Source organism: Mastigoproctus giganteus, chromosome 1 (genome assembly GCF_048544385.1).
Source record: "Mastigoproctus giganteus isolate SK-2022 chromosome 1, ASM4854438v1, whole genome shotgun sequence".
Lineage (NCBI taxonomy): Eukaryota > Metazoa > Arthropoda > Arachnida > Uropygi > Thelyphonidae > Mastigoproctus > Mastigoproctus giganteus.
Window position 1 is genome coordinate 263,689,660 of NC_143575.1, and position 24,705 is coordinate 263,714,364.

Consider the following 24,705-nt stretch of genomic DNA (forward strand, 5'->3'; position numbering starts at 1 on the left):
AAGTGTCAGCATGTGTATAAATATTATGTAAAATAACACTTCCTAATAAAAAGATTTTGAACCCGATTTTTTTTTTTTTTTTTTTTTGTTGCTCTATGAGTAGAATTACCCATGTAAATATCTTCGAGCCTGCTGCCTGGCCCGCCGAGCCTAAACATTTTACGATCTGGCCCTTTCCAAAAAATGTTTGCCGACCCCTGGTTTAGAGAGCTTGATAGTAAGAAGGTATATTGTACAAGGCTTTTTTTTTTTTTTTTTTATTGAAATTTATTTAGGATGAAGAAGAATTTAAATGAAATTTTAATAATGCTGAGAATGCAAGAAATTTTGAATTGTTGAAAATGGAAAATAATCTTAAAATTCAAGATACTTAATGTTCTAAAACGTAGGTTAAGGTTCTCAGCATTAATTTTTTTTTTCTTCCACAGCATTATAAATATATTTTTTCATGTTCAGCATTATTTAAAGAAAGAAGCTAGCTTACAAAAAAAAAAAAAAGCGAGAAAGGTTCTTGCATGTATAACTAACTTTATTAATGCACTAACCACTAATTGTTTGAGTCCTGCTATGGATTATCATGGAACAAGTAAATAAATGGGCTGTGTTAGGGTAACTAAGAGTAAGAATAGGTACATGTATACTTCCATGTACAGTAATGATAGGGTGCATAGTAAATAAACTTGAATTAGAAGTATTGATTAAATCATCAAAGGCAGACATTGTAGGGATATCAGATATATTGTGTCACTCAGGTATGAGGGATTCAGAATTTGATTATGGGGTGTACAATGTGGACAGAAATGACAGTGTTGCTTGTCAGGCAGCACTGGGGGGGGGTCCCCTAACTCTGCATAGTATACTCTATGATGTAGTACAAACTCTGTAAAGGCCGGAGACAGCAAAGTTTCTGTAGTATAGTGTAGTGTTGGTCCATTGTTCCTCGAGTCATTTAGCTTCGGGGGCCCCTAGGTTGCCTGTCCATTGCCTCATGGAGGCAGGCTGGGTGTAGTAAGAAGTAAACAGGTCTCTTACTGGGGTGAACCCTGAATGTCACCTGGGCTTGCTAGGGAATACCCTGGAGTAATGCTGGAAACTTTACTGGAAAGGGAGGGTGGGGTTGATAGTTTAAGGGTTGAAGAAAAGGGGGTGAAGATAAAGGTGTATGATAGGAAGACTCCACCTAGAAATAGGAAGTTAAGGGACACCCCATGTGGAGGCAAACCACCCTTTATGGGGGGACTGCCAAGAGCAGAAAAAGGTTTATGGTGGTAGAGTCCACCAGGGAAATGTTTGGGTGGGAGGTGGGGAAGGAAAATAGGTAATGAACGGGGAGTAAAGCAATGGGGCCAGAGTGCAATGTGGGAGAGGAGATTGGTGCTATGAATTGACAGCACTTTCCTGTTTGAAATCCCACACCAGCTGCAGCAGGTCTATGCCCACACTATGCCTTGGAGGGGAGGCATGGCAGGGGGTGGTCCTAGTAGGTTGCCTCCACTCTGGTTCAATTGGGGGAGGGGAGCATGGCCTGTAGAACTACACACACTACATATATTCAGCCCACCTGCATGCCCATTGCGCTTACACAAGTACACTTTTTTCTTTTTTTTTTTAAAATTAGTGTATTTGTGAGCAGACTGGAAAACAGCACAACACATTTCACACTCATGCATTTGCCTTCTTACATTCAACATCATACAGGGATAGGATGCAGGTGTCACCTAGACAGCATTTTTTTTTAATGATACTAATTGCAAACATTCATTCAGTCACTGCATAATTTACCCAGGTGACCTACCATTCACATACATTTGTACAGTTTAGCCTACATAATGGGAACATAATTTTTTCCCCTTAATATACAATTTTCACAGTAACACCGTTTTTTTTTTTTTTTTTTTGCAGATTTAGTGCGCGCGCGCACACACACACACACACACACACACACACCTCTTTTTCTCCTTATTTCACATATTCACACAGATATGAACTCTCAATCACGTCTGAAACGTGGATGCAAACAAGAGCCCAATGAAAGCAAGACTGTCATGTACACCTGTCATTCTTATAACTATTCATGCAAGCCTTTGTCCATAGCCAAGATCTTTACATATACTACATGATATAAAATAGTAAAAACAAAGTCTGACACAGAAAAAAACAATTTAAATACTAAAACAAAATAAAATATCTCTCCTATATAAGATGGTAATGTTACATAAACTGTAATCCAAAATAATTGTACATAAAATAATAACTACGGGGTGTTTCAAATATTACAGACTACAAAATAATATATTCTGATGAAAATTGACAGTTGTGGATGAAATCTCAATGTTTTCTATAAACATTGAATGTGAGCCCATGAGTCCCAGGAACACCACAAGGTGTGTTCTTTGGTACCTTGTCTCATCATTTGCTGAGGTAATGTGTAATTGAGATATTTTTGCATATTCACATAAAGGTTGACAGCCTTTCAATGGTGCCTCGAGCTTAGGGAACAAAAAAGAAGCCACATAAGTATGGTGAATACAGTGGTTTTGACAGTACGCAACTTTTTGCTAGTCAAAAACTCCTGAACAGTGAGAGGCTTGTGGTTTGGTGTGTTGTCGTGGAAGAAGAGCCAACTGCCGTCTTCTTGATATTGAGGCTGCAAATAATGAATTCTCTGCAACAAATGTTTTGAAATGTCTAGATAGTAGGCAGAAGTAATGTTTTGGCCTTTGGCATGAACTCTTTGTGCACACTTCCCTTGCTATCATTGAAAGTGATGAGAATTATTTTTGACCTTTCTCGAACTCTTCTGGCTTTGATTGAATTTAGAAAGTTGGGGTTGTTTTCAGTGGCCTCAGTGAGTTCAACTCCACCTGTCATTGACCATCTGTTAATGAATGTGGAACAAACTGCACAGACCCTGAATTATTGTCAAATGGTTTTCTTACTAACACACAGATCTTCTGGAATCATTCGGAGCTTTGTAATTCAGACATTGATAATGATTTCCTGCACTGTTTCAATCAATTCTGGCAATTAAGCTGTTTTGCTGGGCCTGGCTGTTCATAGTCTTCCATGGGTGAAACATTTATGCCACTCAAACACAGGTATGGGGCAGACAGTTTTCTCCATGCACTTGCATCATCATTTGAAATATTTTTGTGGCCCTTTTGCTCATCAAACACAAAACTTGATGTTTGCTGTTTGTTCCATTCACCCTCAGAAACACAGACACAGGAGAGACTTGCAATTCAACTCTTGCTACATTTTGAAATGGTGGCAATTTCTTTGACTGTGATGCTTGAGGAACAATCACTTTTACTTCTAATAGATGTGGTACCAATTTCACTATAGGAGTGGAAGTGTTTTTTTTTTTTTTTTTTTGGCTGATGCTGCATAAGCATTTCTTGCATCAAATGCCTCTACTAATGCTAAAATGCTAATGCTAGATGGCAGCACCAGCACCCATCTCATTAAATGTGTATATTAAATTCTGTAACGATATGCTTTTTGGATTTTCTTAGCTGGTTCTTCAAGAAGTCCACAAAGACTAGTCCACAGAGCATATTGTTTTTTTAATAATTTATATATTAAATAAAGAGATATATAATATGACAGTTAGTTGCAGTTGGCAGTTTAGTGACAATAAAACTATGTAGATTAAAGTTTATTTAAAGATACATCTACATAATGTGTTGTATTTTCATTAGGATGAAGAGGAAGAAATTAAATTGGAGATTAATGTATTAAAAAAGGTATGTATGCTTATATTTTGTTATTTAGTTATTTTTTAAATAAAGTAGCTTGAGTTTTACAGTAAAATTGGGCAGTTAACTTCTGTTATGATAGATATTTGTATTCCAGGTTTCTAATTTTTCAATTTTGTTGTACCGTTATATTCATGGATGTCATGTGCTCTTGTTTCAAAAAATTCTTTCAGAGTAGTAGTAGAAAAGAATGTTTAAGGGCATGATTTCATTCAGGTTTGTCAAATCTGCAATTATTGAACACTTCACTCTATATGTGAAAATGTTTAATAGACTATTTTTAATGCTTCATTAGTTGCATGACATCTGGGCAGATGCTACTTAACTTTTTTCTATTTTCTTAAATTTGAAATAAATTTCCTAATTAAACCTTTTCCCACCAGTTTTTTTTTATTATGTGATGAATGATATCAGTATTTTATTTATAGAAAATTACAGGGGTATTTCATTGTAGTAGTTGAAATCAAATAAATACTCATATGCTTTACCTGCATTTGATTTAAATCATGGAGAAACTTTCCACTGTTAACTGAAGGTCAAGCACAGTGTTCTTGACACTAATGCTTTGGCTCATGTCCAGTTTAGGGATAGATATTGTTGTCAATAGTTCTGCCTAAATTACCATCTTTAAATTAATATCTTTTTAAATTGTATAGGTATGAATCACTAGAATAGGTATGAATCTGCTATTCACTTAAAATCTAAGACACCATCAGCAGCTGTTTTGAAGGCCACTGCTTATCATTGGCTTGCAGATGGTCTCTATTAACAAATGAGTGCCAATTGTGAATAATATATTTTGTCTTTAAGGGAACATGTCCTCAGTTCTTGCAGAGTGAACATGTACCTAAATCCTTTATAACCCTCCCTATCTTTCAATACTTCCTCATTCTGCAAGATCTTCTCCTCTACCTTTGACATCAAACATAATAATGGTTGTTACTTTTACTTTTATTCCTCACCAGGAAAAAAAAAATTCTTCCATCATAGTTTGAATGACCCTCTTATACCCTTTTTATATTTCTGTAAGCGCTTCGACCTGTTGGGGGGGGAGGTGATCATGGCAGCAATTGTTGGGGGGGGAGATATAAGAAGGAGGGATTGAGAGAGAGAGATTTTGAGAGGTAACCGGGGGAACAATGAATAGAATGGATCGTTGGTGGACGGGTATGATGTGGATAATAATAGTTAAGAAAAGTTAAATACAATCGCGGCAACCCTTTTGTCGGGGAACATAATAAATAGCGTCTTCTATTACAAAAGGCTGTGACTGTTATGAAGACTGTCATTAAGTTGTATTTGCATGGTTAAACTTTCCCCCCTTTTCTCAGTAACCTCCCCAACATAGTTATGGCTTATCTGTGTGCCTTGTGGCTTTGTTTAGGACCGGGTTTTGTATACCCAAAATATAATAGGTGAGATTGGATGACCTATCTAACCCTTATATCGCAGTTTGAACCCGTTTTTTCACGTTGTGTAACTAAGAAAGGATTTAATTAATAAATTTAATGAAATTACCTTCCTTAGCGCAATAATTTTTAATTGAACTTAATCAACCCCAGGTGAGTACTAATGTGATCTGAAGTCAGCAACGAGGCAGTATTAGAAACAAAACAATCATTTATTACAATATATATAAAAACACATTACATAGGAAAATACACACATATAGCTCATTCTCACTCTTATAACATTCATCTTCTTATTAAAGATTAGGAAATTATCATAATTTGATTTAAACCATTTTAGTATTATACCATGATTCCTTATAATTATATTTCTCTTACAAGGGCCATACCATTAATACAACAATCTATACTATCCATAAACATATATATATATTTTCTATTTGCCCTTGTTGAATATCAACTGGGTACCATCGTCTTTTCACCCTTTTCTCCTCTGTTTAATATTTAAAACAGTTAATATTTCAGGCATTTAATATTTAAGACATTTAATATTTTAAGTACATACATTAGAATATCAGACCTTTACGTTAACCAGTTAATATTCATGGTACCTAACTGTTGTACCGCGACATGTAATACAATTCATGTGTAACATATTTAAAACATTTAGAGAAATCAACTTAGAAAGGAATCATCTTTTAAAACTGCGTCACCGTAATATTCCATTTAAACTATCTCTCGTTCTCATACATACATGATGAAACATTTCCGCTTACCGTTTTCCTGTATCTTTCCCTCGTTTCGATCGAGATTCCTCCTTCTCAGGACGCTTCCCTCTGCTTGATTCTGCTGCTGGAAAATTACTTGACTTCTTCAATATGATTTTCACTGGCACAATTCTTACTAGGTAACGTTTTACACTACAGACAAAAGTCGCGACTATTTTAATCTTCTAAGTCGAACTATTTTCCAATTCTTACTAATACTATACTATCTGTTTCTCACTTAACAACAACGCCAACACTTTTTACTTCTTAATTCTTCTCAAATCTTTACTCTTCACTCTTAATACGCACCCTCTATTTTTCTCTCCTTTGCTTTTTTATTCAGGGTCAAATCTTTTGGGTATCTTTCCATCGCTTGTCTCATTGGATGTTCTAATTCCCAGGCCAAAATCTTAGGCGGTCCAAGTACCGGGTCATGGTTGAAAAATCTGTTGACTCCTCTTCTGGACCACTTAACGAGCAGCCAACCCTAAGTACGTCATGGCTACTGGCACTGGTGTTACTTTTTTTGACCATATTTGGGCAAGCGAGATGGTTATTCAATATCACCATCATTCGGAAAGAGCTCAAGGTATTTTGTTGTTTATGTGGGGAAGGAACTGTTCTTCCCCTGCTATAGCATCTTCCCATACTTGCTGAACACTCGTGTGTTTATAAGAGAAGACTTTTCCCTTGACATTCGTGACCTATCAACGGAAGTTCTTATAGCTGAAATGTACTGTATATAATTTTCTTCTAAGCAAGGTTACGAGTGGGCTGGGTCTTTAGAGGATATTTAATATTTTAGTTCTAATTTCGAATAATATTTATTTGATTTTACTGATTTCCGTCCTTGCTGATGGTATTACAATTTTATGGATTTCAACACAATCAAAATATACGTCAGCAACTAGGGAAATCAGACTAATAGTTAATTTATCCATTACTGAATATTTAATTTATCCGAAAAGAGAAAGGTGGGATTCATACCACTCGTAACAGACCCTTACCCAAGCAGTATATGAAAGTAAAACTTCCATAAAAACATAACAGCTGTTGTTTGTCTTTAACCCTGTGATTGGGCTTAGAAGAATGCAGATATTATAATGTTTTTGTTTATACTCCGGCACGACCACCAGGTCAGAGGAGTTCACAATAAATCAATCAATACCAACGTTAATCATATTCAGCAGTCACAAGCTTGAACCCTGGTCCACTCAAAGAGTGTGTGCTACTGCATTCGTGCTTCTGACCAATTTGATTATTTGAGTTTCAACTGCTACATTGAAATACTCCCGTGAACTCACAATATTGTACTGCATGTGGTCCAATTCTAGGAGTTAAAAGTAAATATTTTTTAACGGTTTTTAAATGGAAGTTTTACTTCCATACACTACTTGGCTCTTTGCTTAGACAAAATATATTCTGCACGGTTCAGCATACATTTGCTAATAGAGACCACTTGCCAGATGTTACAAAGACAGTAAGCTCTGAAATATTTGTTCTAGTGGTGTCTTAGATTTTTAAATGTATAGTGGTTCACCTGTTCTGATGATACTATATAATTTAAAATATATTAGCAGTTTAGACTGAACGATGGATAATGGTATTTGTCTCAGAGTTGAATATAAGCTCAAACCTTAGACCTAGGAGTTAGTCTTCATTTAAAGCAGAAAATCTCTCTATGCTTAAAACTGAATATTTGCTTTGTTCAGTATATGTATTTGATTTCAGTATTTTTTTTCTTTTTGTTTTGATTTACTAGTGTTACAAGAGGTTAACTTTTTTTTTTTTTTTTTTTTTTGGTCTGACAGATGCCACATGACAGAATGTGTTAAAAATTAGCAAAAGTATGGTGTTTGTGTTTTTATTATTTGCTGGAGTGTATGAAATCTACATGTCCAGCAACTGCAATTTGTCAGTATGCTTAACCTTGAAGGGTGGGTGTGGCGAATTATGGGTAATATATCGTTCATTCTTTGGAAATTGCCTCTCCCCAAGGGAATTTTTTTTACAAAACTTTAAACAATGCCTGAGATAAAGAATACAAATCATAATTAACAAAATACTTATTTTATTTTATTAGTTATGATTTCTATACTTTATCTCAATATAGAATTATTATTATTATTATTAGCTGATTTATCCACAAAAAAAAGCGGACCACCCAGAGATGGCTGTGTGCCAGGAGGGTGTGTTATTTGAAAACTGAGGTATGAGGTACAACATATACAACAGGTTAATTAGTAGCATACACATGGGCTCATCCTGGGATATTTATACAGAATTTTACTTATATACAAAAGGTTGAAGTAATATAACAAAATCTAAAAATTATAGGCTGAAGTTATACAAAATTATTTGTAGAAAGGCACTCACCAGTTAGGCAAAAGTATTCATTACAGATTCATCAGCTGATAACAATTCCCTAGGGTTTTATTTTTATAGAGCTCATCTTCACAGAATTATCTGGATGAATGCCTTGAGGCATTCATCCAGATAATTGCTCTGGAGGCTCTTCGTTTGTACCACGAAAGGTTCCCAGAACGAAGATGTCCAGACAGGAAAACGTTTGAAGGTATCCATCGCTGCCTTTGTGAACACGGGACCTTTACACTTCATGCTGCCAAGATTTATGACTCCTGCAGTAGAGGGTGGACCAACTGCCTGGCCTCCACATTCAGCTGATTTAAACCCACTAGATTTCTTCTTGTTGGGACATTTAAAGTCATTGGTGTATTCAACTCCAGTAGCTGATGTGGAAACTCTCCGCAGTCGAATTGTGGCAGGTTACGAGACAATACGAAACATGCCAGGAATTTGGCATAGTCTTCGCGAGACCATGAGATGTTGATGTGAGGCCTGTATTCAGGCAGAAGGTGGACATTTTGAACAATTACTTATAAGGTGATGCGAACAGTTAAGTGTCATAGACAAACCTTCAAAACTCGGAAACCAAGAATTTCCGATACTATGTTGATATAAAATTTTTATTTTCTACATACGAGGAACTCATTGCCGACCGGGCTAGCCGAGTGGGTCAAGTACCTGCCCGGCAACCCAAAGGTCGCGGGTTCGATTCCCGCCTCGGGCTTGGATCAAAGTACTGCAAAAACCTTGGGAGGTGCAATATGGCCACAGAAGCCGATGCGCTGTTGATATAAAATTTTTATTTTCTACATACGAGGAACTCATTGCTAAAGTTATGCTGTGTATTTTTGAGACACCCTGTATATCTCAAACTGATAGCGTAAGGTATAAAGTAAAACTAGATAGCGTAATACAAAACACTGTATTAGGAATATGTTAGCTTATTATAGTATTATTAATTAATCAAAAATATTATTAATCTTATTAAATTTCATTGTTAATTAAATTGTATTTAAATGGAAATCATGACCCAGACTAGAGCTGTGAAGCAAAGATCACAGACTAGCGAGAGTGCTGTGACTAGGGGAGAAACGAAAGGGGCCATTCTCCAATGCATCAGTCTCAAAAAATGTGTGAAATGTGAAATGTTTGCTGACATTTCTAAAACAGGACATGATCTAGCCGAGGAGGATGCCCTTGTGTGTGCTAGATGTCTAGAGTGTCAAGAAATTAGGTGCTGACTCGGCTTTCTGATGGGTGTCTATGAGAGCTTGAGGTGTAGGGTAAATGCCATCAAAGAAATTAATGAGGGGGCCTTGTCAAGCTCTCAGCAGCCCAGTTCAATGACAGAGCTCACTCCTGTGCATCAGGCAACACACAGGCAATCTCCAAGGCAGAATGCACTGGTCCCAAAGGAACTGGTTATTGTTGATGACTATTGTCAGGGAAATGGGGAATGTACCATGCAAGAAGGATAGGTGGAATAGGGCCAGGATATGTCTGCCAGGGGCAAAAGTTGATGACTTTGTAGAGCAGATATCTTTTAAGGGCACAAAAGGTGATGTACACGTTGGAACTAATGACATTAAGAGTAAGATATCTGCAGATTTACTCAATAAGTACAGGTCAAATGTTGAAAAAAAAAGTCGCGAGTTAGGAATGAATGTGAAAGTGTCTGCAATTCTGCCTAGACACGATAGGAGGGAGTATATGATGAGAGCCTTGTCAATCAATTTTGCCCTGGAGAGATTGTGCAAGGCTCAAGGGGTAGAAATTTTTTCAGCCTGGTCTCTGATTGTTGACAGGAGAGACTGCTTCTACAGGGATGGGGTACACTTAAATAGAAAGGGTGCAAGAATATATGCTGATGCTATCGAGGCAGTGTTAGTTGGGTCAGAAAAGTGCTAGCTTAGGGGGATACACAGACTAAAAGGTTAACAGTGGTCGCGGGCAGAGGCAAAAGTGATTCTTGCACTCATTCTATTAGAATGAGCAGCAGCCTTGGAAAGAAAGGTAATGGAGATTTCCAGGACTGCTGTGAGTTGTAGTGGAACAAGTAAATACATGGGCTGTGTTAGGGTAACTAAGTGTAGGAACAGGTGCATGTACACCAATGCTAGGAGTATAGTTAATAAATTTGATGAGCTTGAAGTGCTAGTCAAGACATCAAAGGCAGATATTGTTGGGATATCAGAGACATGGTGTCACACAGATGTATACAGTGCAGAATTGGAAATTGGGGAGTACAATGTGTACAGGAAGGATAGACGACAGGAAGGGAGGAGGGGTTATGCTGTTAGTTAAGAACACATAAAATCTAAGGAAGTGCATCCAATTGATGTCGGTGGACAATGCAATGTTGAGACTGTTTGGTGTGACAAAAGCACTCGGAAAGGAATTACTGAGAGTAGTTGTGTGTTATAGGCTTATTGAATCTGATGAGTATAATGAGCATTTGTGCAGAGAAATAGTGGGCCAGTACATCAGCATGTCTTGTAATTCGGGATTTTAACTTTCCAAATAATGAGTGGAACGTATGGGTTGGTCACTTGTACACTAGCAAGATTTTTGTGGATTTATTGGATGACTTTTCTACAGCAAATGATCGAGAGGCAACCAGAGGGAGTACTACTCTTGAAACTGATTATCAGCAGTGATTATTCATGCATTAAGAATTGCAGATAAAGGAACCACTGAGTGACATTGTACTGATGTGGGAATAAAAAAGATGTAACTACCGTCAAGGCTAAAGGGAAGGGCTTTTGCTTTCGTAAAGGTGACTACAGGGAGGTCTCAGACAGGTTTTTTTTTTTTTTTTTTTAAATTCTGTACATTGGGATCAACTGATGATGTTACCAATGTTGAATTCTAAATGACGTTGAAGTCTTCAGGCACTTAATTTTGGAGGCTACTAGGCTTTTCATTCCAACTAAGAAATACTGTTCAAGGTTTAGTCCTAAAATGGATGTAAGATGAATTAATGAGGCTAGTGGCAGAAAAGAAAAATGTATGGGATTCATATAAAGTATCAGGTGACACAGAAGTCTATGGCAGATATAAACTTGTCTGTAATCAAGTCACAAACGAGGTTAGGCAGGTGAAGGCAGATTAAAGAAATCTTTGCCAAAGATTTGGCAAAGAAATCTTTGCCAAAGATTTGGCAAAGAGAAATCTTTGGCAAAGGATGCAAAGAAAAACAGCAAAGAATTCTTTAATTATGTAAACTGTAGAAGGAAAGGGATGAAATCAGATTGGACCACTTAACATAGATGGGTTGACTGTTGATGAATCATGCTCAGGTAGCTGATAAACTGAATGAGTATTTTGTATCTACATTCACACATGAGGAGTTATTCAATGAGGGGAGTGCCCGAAGTTTATGAAAATCTAACAGGGAGCGAAGTGATTTTGTAATAACTGAGAGCAAAGTGGAGCAGAAATTGTTGAAGTTAAAGATAAAAAAGGCACCTGGGGTGGATGGGATCTATCCAGTTATATTAAAGGAGGCAGTAAAGGAAGTAAGCCAAACCCTTAGCCATAATTATGAGAGCTTCCTTGGACTCAGAGGAGATCCCCCATGGACTGGAGGCGTGCAAATGTATCACCAATTCACAAAGGGGTTTCAAAAGGTGACACAAGTAACTATAGACCTGTTAGTTTAACTTGTATTCCAGCGAAAATAATGGAATCACTGGTTAAAGAAGTATTGCAGGATCATCTAGACGAGATTGCAGTAATAGTTAAGACACAGAATGGGTTTGTTAAAGGGAGGTCTTGTCTGACCAATTTGATTAGATACTATGATGTGGTCACAAAGGAACTGAACGCCAAAAATCATTTTGATATATATTTGGATTTCAGGAAAGCTTTTGATATTGTTGCACATGTAAGACTGCTGTACAAATTGGAGAGGTATGGCATTAAGGGGAAGTTGCTACAATGGATAAAGGGATGGTTGAGTGGGAGATGGCAGAGAGGTAATTAATGGAGACTGCTCTTCGTGGACAAATATTATTAGTGGAGTTCCCCAGGGTTCGGTGTTGGGTCCATTGTTGTTTTGTATATTTATCATTGATATTGATGAAGGAATATCAGTTTAATGTCCAAGTTTGCAGATGATACAAAGGTTGGCAGGTTGTTAACGACAGTATGCTACTCCGACTGGATCTAGATAAGTTGGGCAAATGGGCTGAGAATTGGCAACTGAAGTTTAACATTGACAAATGCAAATTACTGCATATGGGTAGCAATAACCGAAGAGAAACTTACCAACTGTGTGGTAATACACTCAGGGAAGTGGAAAGTGAAAAAAACCTGGGGTTAATTGTGCAGTCAAATATGAAGTTCACTGAGCAGGGCAGGTCACGGAGTCTTGTCAATGATATATAGGAATTTTCCTAGCAGGGACACGGAGGTGATTATCCCGTTATACAAGGAAATGGTGAGGCCACACCTAGAGTACTGCGTACAGGTCTGGAGGCCTCATTTTAGGAAGGATGTAGAGTTGCTAGAATGAGTACAAAGAAGGGCAACAAGATTGGTGAGGGGAACAAAGGGGTGCTCTTACCAAGAAAGGCTTAAAGTTCTGCAGAATGCAGCACCTGGAGAGTAGGCACCTGTGAGGTGATCTTATTGAGGTGTATAAGGCCTTGAATGGGTTGAGCAAGCTGAATGCTGATGGGATTCTTCCTCTTGCTCAGATTTAAGAATCTGAGGGGGGCACAGTTTCAAATTGAGGAAAGACAGTTGTAGAATAGATGTGCAGAAATTTGCCTTTAGCCAGCAGGTAGTTGATTGGTGGAACTGACTTACATCTTTTGTTGTGGAAGTTGATAGCCTAAATAAATTTAAGGCTGAGCTGGACAGGCATTTGGAATGAATGGAGGGGTGAAATGGGAGAGTTTTTTTTTTTTTTTTTTTTGGCTGATGCTGCATAAGCTTGATTTCTTGCATTGTATACCAATGCTAATAATAGGCTTGACATGATATAATCTCCAAATTGTTACGGCAATTTTAGATTGTAGAATTTGTTTGAAGATATGATGGAGAAGGTCTACTATGCATGTTCTGCATATTTTTATTATGAAAAGTGGGAGTCCATCCGAACCCACAGAATTTGTTAATGACATCAATAAAGTTCTTTCAATATCATCCATCTGCGGCCTTAGGTATCCAGCCTTCTTATGAGAGAGATTTTGGATTAGGTTAACCTGCCTGGAAAGTTGCATTGTGACCATTCCTGGACGTGCTTTTGGTTATTCACAGAGTGATGTGGATGGTGAGAAAGAATCCTTCTACACCTCTTCAGCCTATCTAGAATGACTTGGCTGCGGACTTTTCTTTTGTGTTGCCTTTTCTTCTTCAAGGAACATGCCTTTTCTTTCTTATGGAACCTAAGGTCTGAAAGAAGTTGATTTCTGCCATTTTCAGTAGGTTCTTCTGCTTCTTGATGAAAGCCAGCTTAGTTTCCTTATTAAAACCCTGATTTGACCTGTTACAAAACCTGTCATTTTTGGCTGTCCCATGGAGAGCTATCAACTTCAACTGTTCTGACAAGTCAAGAATAGCATCCTGTATCGACTTGAAATAAAAACATCCCCAGTCAAAGAAGTTTAGGTACTGTAAAATGATATTGGGCTTCTAATATTTAATAGAGAAGGAAACCTTTGGCAATTATGAAGTATGCATCAGATAGCACAAGGGAATTGCTTTGTAGTTGGTTGATGACATGAAATTGGCAAGTGATCTAATTGAAATTGGACGGTATTAGGTAGTAGTTTGTGTGGCAGGTTGTTGAAAATTAGATCTCACACTTGTCCTCCTCTATTTTCTGGTGTTATTATCCATGTGAGGTCAGAGGTCTGAAGTGTGACCTCAAGGTTCACCTTAGCATTTTCATGCTTAAACAGTGACAAGCTAAAGTTGCCCACTATACTATTGCAGTTAGAATTTTCGGCACTAAATTTGTTGCTAACCATGTGAGGAGCTCATTTCTAGAGTCTCATTGTGATCTAAGGTACATATACCAGACAACATTGAATTTGGTGAAGGGTACTCATCAGCATCGTGCAAATTGCCTCAGTGGCAAATTCAACACAAAATAATAGGCTAATCAAACTGTATGATTTTTCCTTTTGCAATCCCAAATTCAGAAAATATCTGAGCTGAACTCTAAAACATTCAGTTCACTCTAGTTTTCTTTTGTGTTAAACAAAATCTCTTAACTCTTTCAGGAAAAGTTCAAGAGCAGATTTCTGGTTTCTTTATTAGCAATCAAAATGCTAATATTTTGCAAAAAAAAAAAAAAATAAATAAAATAAAATTTTCTGTCAAAAGTTTTTATATAATACAGGCAAACATTATACACCATTTATCCAAACAATTGATTGACTTAATTATTTGGATAACTGGTGTGTATTAATAGTGGCAAATGATTTAAGAAAGTAAGCTTATAAAGTAACAAAAAAAAAAAAACCTTCCCACATCACATGTTCATCCCTTCCAGACCTGTATCCAGCCTGACCTGGGTAAGCAACCTTGGCCCTTGAACATGTGTAATCCGGCTCATGGTAGTTTTCAAAATATATATAAAAAAAAAACAGGCTGCCGAAGAATATATATCATGAAATTATGTTTATTGTAATTTTTATTTTATTTGCCATTATTAAATTGTTCTTAACATTTAAATTGTGCGACGTCTAATGAATCATTTGAATTTGTGGCATACATCACTTCTCGAGTAAGCAGCAGTGTTGCCATACGGTAACCAAGGTAGAGAGCTTCTGGCAAGAGTGGTAAGCAGGCAGAGACTTGCATGTAGTCAATAGTGGTTTCCAGATACTCGTATCTACAGAATGTGATTTCAGTGCAAGTGTATCGGGCATTTCAACAGCAAATGTCAGTGAATAATCGACGGACAAAAGTAAATAATTTGGAGAGGATTTACCATTTTATTTTTATGAAGATATTTATTAAAACCTATCGTAATGCATAATTGAAGTTCTAAGATTTTAAGCTTTTATGAAACCTTTGAAATTATAATTTTTGATTTTTTTTTCTTTGTAATTGTATACTATGATTGTATTTTTGTAATTTTATCTTGAATTTGTATTTTGTTTTTCTTTGTAATAAAATTAATTATATGTAAGAGTTATGTATAAATATTATTAAATTAATAATAATAAATAAATATTATTAAAAATAGCAAATTCTTCTGCGCCTGCAAGTTAAATGAGAGGTATCAAGAGAAAGCAATACTCTTGTTTTGATTACCAGCAGTAGCTCTTCATGCATTAAGAATTTCCAGTGGCAGTGATCATATTGTGATGTGGGATTTACTCAAAAATATAACTACTGACATGGGGGAAGGGATTTCACTTTTGTAAAGATAACTACAGTGGTCTACACCAGTTTTTAAATTCTTTTCATTGGTAACAACTGATGTTATCAAATGCAATCTAATTTGTTTCTGGAAGCCTTTAGGGAAGTAATCATATAAGTTAAGCTTTTTATTTCAACTAAGAGATATTTCACCTAAATGTGGATGTTATGAACTAGTGGCAGAGAATAAAAATGCAGACGATGATTATAAATTATTAGGAGTCGCAGAAACCTGCTGTGTATAACCTTGCTGCCTCTACTCTGTCAGATAATGATTGGAGGGAGTCCAAATAGCATGGCTGCAGCGGGTATTATTGAGGCCATATTATGTCAAGGAGCTGGATATATTTTTGCTGTGTTGTATGTCATAATTAAAAAAATTCATTAATTTATACATGTTCCCCCACCTTTGTTTACTACCGAATACATCATGAATAATCACTCGTAGAACAAACTTATCTGCAAAAAGATCTAAAGCTCCCAAACACTTCCTCATTAATTTCACAAATATACGTGGTCTCAGATCCAGTCTCGGTGATGGCTATTTCCACCTAGTCTGCTAAGCACACTTACTTTTTCTTACTGAATCCCAATTATCAGTTGATTCAACTACTGGTCATCTCAGTGTCCTAATTGTTTGTGGCATGATTACTTTTGCTTCAAAGGAGGTACTTGTGTATATGCCTGCTCTGATATTTCCTGTCAGAGACTTAGTAATGTGGAGAGTCCTCTTTTCAATCTTCTCTGGCTTAAAATCTCTTTACTCCATTCTGTGTAATTCATCTATTGCCTCTATTGATCTCAGTTCCATTAATCACTTGGAACCTTTTGATTTCCTCTCTTTGAAGCTTTAATTTCTCCAGTACAACGTTTCTAACAGTGAGGCAATTTTCCTTGGTGATTTTAATGTTTACAGCTGGCTTCAGTTTTCTAGTCACATGGATCCAGCTGGTTGAGATGGTTCTGTTTGCCACCTCATCTAAAGATAAAGCTGACTTGCCAGCATCATAACATTTTTCATTTTTATATGTATGCTTTCTTCATTTTGAAAAGTATTAAGTTTCTATTGATATTCTAACATTTTATTTGTAGAACATAAATGTTGATTTTCATTACCTGCTATAATTTTCTTTAAAAGATTTCCATCAAATTTTAATTCTCTACTGTTTGTGGTTTTTACTCTTAACTTAGTGCAACTTGCATTGGCCAGAACTTTGCATGTTCAAGTACTCTGTGAGATGGAGCATGATTGTGTCCGTAGTTAAATGTATCTCTTCAGGAATTGAGGGTAATACGTTGCTAGACAGAGTTAGCAGAACCACATAATGAATGAGTCTAAACTCTCACCTTTTAAACTGTTTCATTAGTCATATGAATTATTGGATTCCCAAAAAATTGTTGATGAAATAAATTTTCATCAACAATATTTTAGATCTTTTAGTCTACACTGTTAAGCATGCAGCTATGTATGTAATGAAGCTCTGACTTTTGTTATCTTTCACAGACCATGTGAAGGACAATTTGACATCAGTAAATTCTTTTTTGTATTGTTGCAAGAAATACTGTATATTTCTTGAAATAATACATGAGAGAAACCTTGCTTTAGTGGAGTAGTTGATTATGTTTGTTTACTTGCTACTTTTCAGAAAAAAGCTCTTATTTGGTGTCTGATATAGCTGCAAGTTATGTTTCCTGTTTATACAGAGTTTTATATTGATCTACAACATTGTTTGAAGATATAATTTGGTGGTTATGTGTGAACTATGTTTTTCATTTAAAATTTTGGGATATCACTTCATGTTTATTGCAGCCATTTGTATACAGATATTTCTGCAAATTTTGGGTAATGCATTTATCATAAATAAATAGTTTTAATAAAATGTATTTTACGAATGCATATTTAAAAGACCTATGTGGATTTCCAAAGAGGATTACTGTTACATTTAGTACTGTTGACTATACCAACGTTCCATATAGAGGCCCCGAGTGCCAAGCGATAGTGTCCAAGCGATTTTCCCAAGTGAGATATAGTGCTCTTTCTCAGTGATTTGGTTATATTTACTTTCTAGTGCTTTTCACATCCTCATTTCTTTGTAAGTGGTTCTGTACTTAACAGATCCTAAGTAAGAACCCAGAAAGGAAAATTACCTTTCTTTTCTTAGTATATTTATTAATATTTGCACTAACAAACTAACCTCTCCAACCGCTTGGCCACTAGGTGGCACCGCTCCTGCCTCCACGTGGCGGGGCCGGAAATCTGGGAGGAAAAGCTCTCACTCCCAGGGCTAAAAGGAGCAACAATGGACTGTGATACATGTCCACCACTAGAGCCAACAGGCTCTCAACATGTTGAGACCCGCAGAATGGAAGACGATTCCAATCTTCCAAAAAGAATGAAAAAGGATAGTAACAAATCAGACCCACCAGCTTTTCTGATTATACATTCCTTATCGACTCAGCCGCTAAGCAGACTCTCTCCCTTTGTCATCCAGAGATGTCTCGAGAATGCAGCAGGTACACCGAAAATGGTGAAAAGGCTCCAATCAGGAGATCTTTTAATTGAGACCACTCAAGCAAGGCATTCAGAATTTTTACTAAAAATGTCATCTATAAGCGGAATACCAAAGTCTCACCACATAACACCTTGAACTCCTCAAAAGGAGTAATAAGTGAGTGGGATTTGTTGAACGTAACCGAAGAGGAGATAGTCATGGAATTAATGGAACAGAAAGTAACTCAAGAAAGAAGAATTATGATAAAGAAGGATGACCAACTTGTTCCCACACGTAATATTATACTGACCTTTAGTACACCGAATTTGCCGACCTCAGTTAAAGCAGGCTACCTAAACTGCCGTATATGCCCATACATTCCAAACCCTCTAAGATGTTTCAAGTGCCAAAAGTTTGGTCACTCCCAGACAACATGCAGAGGCGAAACTACTTGTCCTAACTGCGGATCAAAAAACCATTCACAAACAGAGTGTACTGCAAAGGCTCCGGAATGTCCAAATTGAAAGAATGACCATCCAGCATACTCAAAATCATGTGAACTCTGGAAAATTGAAAAAAGAATACAAAAGTACAAGATCAAGAATAAGGTCACATATCAAGAAGCAAGAAAGCAAATAAAGTCAACTATCGCAAAAACCACGCACGCTTCCGTTACACTAAAGTGCCAAGCTGTTTCAACCCAAACTGAGGTATCAATTCCGCCCAATACATCCATTGCAGAATGGGCACGATCTGTGCTATCAACATCTGAACCTACTACCAAACCCGTTCTAGTTGATGAAGTAAGTAATACCCCTATCACAGTTCCGCCTAAAATAAAATCATGTGATAAAATGTCTAATAAATCCCGAAGGCAACAAGCCACTGAATTACAAAAGACAAACTCAAATAGAATGGACTCTGAAAATATAGCTACGCACGATGAAACAGTCCTTGATCTTCATGCAGAAGATGATATGGAGACTGGATTTTCATCAGGTCAAACTGATGATGTAGAAGAGAGTACAGATACCGGACGTCCCAATTTTCCTAGAAAAGATAAAATGAAATATGACCGTCAAAAGCAAACCACTCACAAGAAACACAGACTCGCCTTCCCTCCTCAAACCCCGATAATGCAGAACATTGTTCAATGGAATTGTAGAGGTTTACGCAGCAATACCGATGACATCTATGATTTAATCTCCCGATATGGTCCAATAGCCGTTTGTATACAAGAGACTAATCTAACTCCACAAGTAACTCCATCAATCAGAAATTTTACATTTTACAGAAAAGATAGAAACTTTTCACTATCTGCACGTGGAGGCGTCGCCATTCTAGTTGACTGTAAAATACCTTCTAGAAACATTCCGCTTCAAACCCACTTAGAAGCTATTGCTGTACGTGTATCAGTTGGGCAAATTCTAACTCTTGTATCCCTGTACCTTCCACCTAACAAGATGTGCATGTTTAAAGAACTAGAAGATCTTATAAGACAAATACCACCACCCTTTTGTATCCTTGGCGATTTCAATGCTCATCATCCATTGTGGGGATCAGACCACATGGACAATAGAGGACACTTGATCGAGACGATACTGGACCAACTGAATCTAACATTACTGAACACTGGTGAAAATACTTATACTCACCTTCCCTCTGGATCTATGTCAGCAATTGATTTAACTCTCTGTTCCCCCATATTATATCCCAGTATAGAATGGACAGTATTAAACGACCCACATAATAGTGACCACTTTCCAATCATATGCAGAATCCAAACGCTTCAAACATCATACCCTGATAACCGCTCAAAATGGAAATTCTCCAGAGCAGACTGGAAAAAGTTTTCAAACTGTCTTTCTTTTGATAGCCAGTTGATCAGACTACAACCCATTGATGATGTCACAGAGCATATTACCAGGCAAATACTGACCATTGCCTCTGAAGCAATACCTCAAGCCTCCACATGTAAACACAAAAACCTTAAACACTGGTGGAATGAAGCTTGTACCAATGCCAAAAAGGAAAAAAATAAAGCTTGGAACCTGTTCCGGAAGTTCCCAACTACCAACAACCTAATTCAATATAAAAGGCTAAAGTCAAAAGCTAGACAAATTAGAAAAAAAGCCAAGAAGGAATCATGGATACAGTTTGCCTCCACTATTACAAAGGATACTAGCAGTCGTCTAATCTGGAAAAAGATTCGGCACTTAAATGGGAAATATCTACCTCTTCCTTCTCCCATCTTAATCAAAAATGGACAGGAAATTTCTTCTGAAGAAGAAATAGCCAACGCCCTTGCAGAGAATTTTTACCAAACATCTGCCACGTCAGCATATGACAACTCCTTTCTGAAAATCAAAGCTTCGGCGGAAAGGTACAAAATAAAATTCCATACTACCCAATATATTGCCTATAATCAACCGTTTAACCTATTTGAACTGCAAACAGCATAAATAGATCACCCAACAGTGCAGCTGGACCTGATGGTATATATTATGCAATGCTGAAACATATAAACAGTACGGCATTGAATTTACTATTAATTTTCTATAATCGGATTTTTCTTGAAGGTACATATCCATCTTCCTGGCATCATTCCATCATTTTAGCCTTTCCTAAACCAGGAAAAGATCACTCACTTCCAGAAAATTACCGACCTATTTCTCTAACCAGCTGCCGAAGTAAAATCCTAGAAAGAATGATACACAGAAGGCTTACCTGGGTTCTTGAAACTAAAGCGCTGATGAACAACAATCAGTTTGGTTTCCGACAAAACAGAGCCACTTTGGATCTAATGGTGAAAGCCGAGACTAACATCCGTAATGCTTACGTCAAAAATGAACATCTTGTAATGGTAAGTCTCAATATAGAAAAGGCTTTCGACACTACCTGGAGATACGGCATATTGAGAGAACTTCATTCCATAGGATTGCGAGGGCACTTACCAGAATTCATTAGAAACTTTCTTCAACACAGAACCTTTCAGGTCCGCTATCAATCTGTACTTTCTCGGTCCTACACTCAGGAGGAGGGTGTCCCGCAGGGATCAGTACTGAGCTGTACCCTCTTCTCACTTAGACTGAACACCATAACACACAACATCCCAAATACTGTAGAACTATATATGTATGCTGATGATCTAACTATATCTTGCCGTTCACAAAATATTCATACCATTGAAAGACAGCTGCAACTCTCCATAAATAAGTTGGAGGCATGGACAATGCAGAATGGATATCGATTATCAGATCAAAAAACTATTGCAGTTCACTTTTGCAAAAAACGTAAACTACACCCGGAACCGGAACTCAGATTAAAAAACCATTTGATCCCTCTCACCAGTAATCTTCGTTTCTTAGGCTTAATATTGGACAACAAACTGAACTTCATTCCACATATCACATACCTCCGAACTGTTTTTCTAAAGAAACTTAATATACTTAGGTCCATTTCTGCTATGACATGGGGAGCTGATAGATACACTCTATTACATTTGTATCGTGCTATTATCAGATCTCGTTTAGACTACGGTGCTATCGTATATAATTCAGCTAGGAAAAGTGCATTAATCAGACTTAATACCATCCAACACAGTGCCCTTCGCACTGCCCTTGGCGCATTTAGAACATCCCCTGTTCAGAGTCTGTATGTAGAGGCACACGAACCTCCACTTCACCTTCGAAGGAAAATGTTGCTTCTAAATTATGCAGCTAAAATTCAAAGCTTTCCAGACCATCCCGTTCAACCGTTGCTTTCCAATCCTGAGCGGACAGCTTTCTATAACAGTAAACCAACTGAAAATAGACCAACTGGTATTAGATTAAAAGATTTGATTCACACCTGGAATATTGATTTTGATAACATACTTCAAGAAAGCGATATTCCTGATCCACCCTGGTCTGTAAATCTCGCTCACTGTGATACCCACTTTCAGCAGTGGGGAAAAAACTCCCTGGCGGATGAAAATATCAAACAACTACATAAAGAACATGCCCTCAACAATATACAAAGCTACCAAATATATACAGATGGCTCAAAAACAGGTTCTGCCATTGGTGCCGCAGCTGTCTTTCCGTCCTTTACAGTCTCCATATCACTACCAGTTGAATGCAGCAGTTATACTGCTGAGTTATATGCAATCAAACTAGCCTTACAGAATATTAGCCCTCTCCACAATGCTAGCAGTATAATATACACTGATTCATTGAGTGCAGTGTCTGCTTTGGGCAATCAATTTTCAACATCACAACCAATCAAAAAACAAATCTTTTGCTGTTTAAACCATCTACGAAATAGGAATCATTCAATGAAATTCTGCTGGATCCCAGGGCATTCTGGTATCTTAAGCAATGAGAGAGCAGATCAGGCAGCCAAAAAACCAAGCAGTACAACACCAGCAAATTACCAAGTACCATATAGAGATTATTTGAAGCATATTAAAAAAGTCTGTATGTTTCAGTGGACAGAAATATGGAAGGCACAAAGTAATAACAAGTTGCTCCAAATCAAAGATGAACCAGCCTTATGGATTTCCAGCTTCAGACAAAATAGACAGGAAGAAGTTATACTAGCAAGACTAAGAATTGGACATACGCACCTAACCCATATGTTTCTACTCATGGGGGATGACCCACCTCGATGCACACATTGTACACTACCGCTTTCAGTCAGGCATATACTTTTAGATTGTCCTCACTATTCCCATTTCAGAAGTACTTTCCACGCTCAATCACAACTGCAAGAACCACTATCCCTTAACCACATGATTGGCAATAGTGCTAACCTAGCTACTCTATACCTTTCTGAAGCAAATACATATATATGAATTCCTCTGATGCAAAAATGGAACACATCATATTACTTTAGGATAATAATATAGGACCTGGCACATTTTGGCCTTAGCTGCCCTTGTGCCCTTAAATACCAATACTAATACCAAGTTCCATATAGAGTTGTGCTAGAAATTCAGAAGATGCAGCTGAAGGTGATACTGTTGGTGAATTCCAAATAGAAGACAAATGTGCCACTTTGTGTTTACTGATTGTGCCCAAGTATTTGAGAATGTGTAGAAGTTGTACAGTGCAACATTGTTGGTATTTGTGGCAAAAATGTCTTCATAGAAGAAGAGAACATTCTTGATAAAGTTATTGGCAGTCTGTCAACCAGCATTTACTGAATTTCTGTCTGTATGGGAATTTCTTGCAATAAAGTATGATGTTTTGCACAGAGAAATAATGTATAGTGTGCATATCACTATACATCAGTGGGCATATCACTATACATCTTATGCCCACTATACATGAGGAACTGTATAGTTCCCCATGTATAGTGGGCATAAAACTGGCACCTGTATATTTTCAAACAAAGGGAAGTGATGTGGCAAATCTTTAAATACTATTTCTAAAATTAATATCTCCTTAAGTAATCAATAACACACACACACACACACACACAGCTAGCTAGCTAGCTAGCTTCTCTCTGAAATATAGTGTGTTCACCACTTGGAGAGGCCTTCATTTAAATTCCGTTGGAAACTGCATGATTCTTAACAGCTTCATTTTGGGGCTGTTGTTAGTGAATCCTAGGCAGTGAGAATAGGCCCACCCTAATGAATATTTTGAACCTTTTCAGTTCATGTAGCATTCTGATTGGTCTGTGAATGTACATTTATTCAGATATAATATATGGAAAATATGAATTGGTATGCTGATCAGAGTATATATTCATATACTCTGGTCATGAAACTCACGAATAGCAGTATATAGTTATTTCTTTTTGTGAGGTTTGCTGGCATTGTAAAAAATTGCTTTCTTTTAATATATTTTCAAAAGTGACACCTCAGATGTTTGCATAATTATGCCATATTTAATATGTAAACAAACAAACAAAAAGATTTTTGTTATTGATTGCAAATTGTGGTGAATGAGTAGAATTTTGTAAGTAGATAGTTGTCTACAAGGTATAAGTTATTATGATCTCCAGCATCAATTTAGCTTCTTTTAAAGGAGGTAACTAGAGCATTAGTGGAATTTTAGTTTTGGGTTCTTTGATTTGTTTCTCACTACCAGTAAACTAAAATTATATATTTTGTCCCTTATTTTCCAATAAAGGAAATAAAAGATGATAATAGATAAATGTAAAAACATAGCAAGCATAATGATGATGCATATAAAGTTATAGGGGTACCTGTGTATTAAATACTTAATGTTATGAAGGGTTAAGAACTTTTCAGTTTCTCTGTTTCCCTTTGCATTCTCTGGCCTACATCGGTTAGTAGTAGTAGTAGTGGCATGTGATGCAAGAAAGCAGATTCTTGCAGATTTGCTTGCTTGTCCTGTTTCTGCAGAATAACAGGAAAAATGTATATTATTTATAATCATTATTTATCAGTATTTAAAATCATGAAATTTTAAGATTATAAAGCCAGTATTCTAATTGTGTTGTCTGTTTTTGACATAATTTAAATATATAAATGATTATTTAATTTTTGGGTTTTATATTCAAATCTAACTGGCAAACATTT

At 36.8% G+C, this 24,705-nt stretch overlaps 1 protein-coding gene across 1 annotated transcript in view; it reads left to right on the plus strand.

Moving 5' to 3' along the window:
- Positions 1-24,705, plus strand: part of msn (serine/threonine-protein kinase msn) — a 555,676-nt gene that overhangs the window by 220,973 nt on the left and 309,998 nt on the right. Inside the window, 1 exon segment of the mRNA XM_090377310.1 lies at positions 3,702-3,746. Within this exon segment, the coding sequence (XP_090233436.1) occupies positions 3,702-3,746 (45 nt within the window).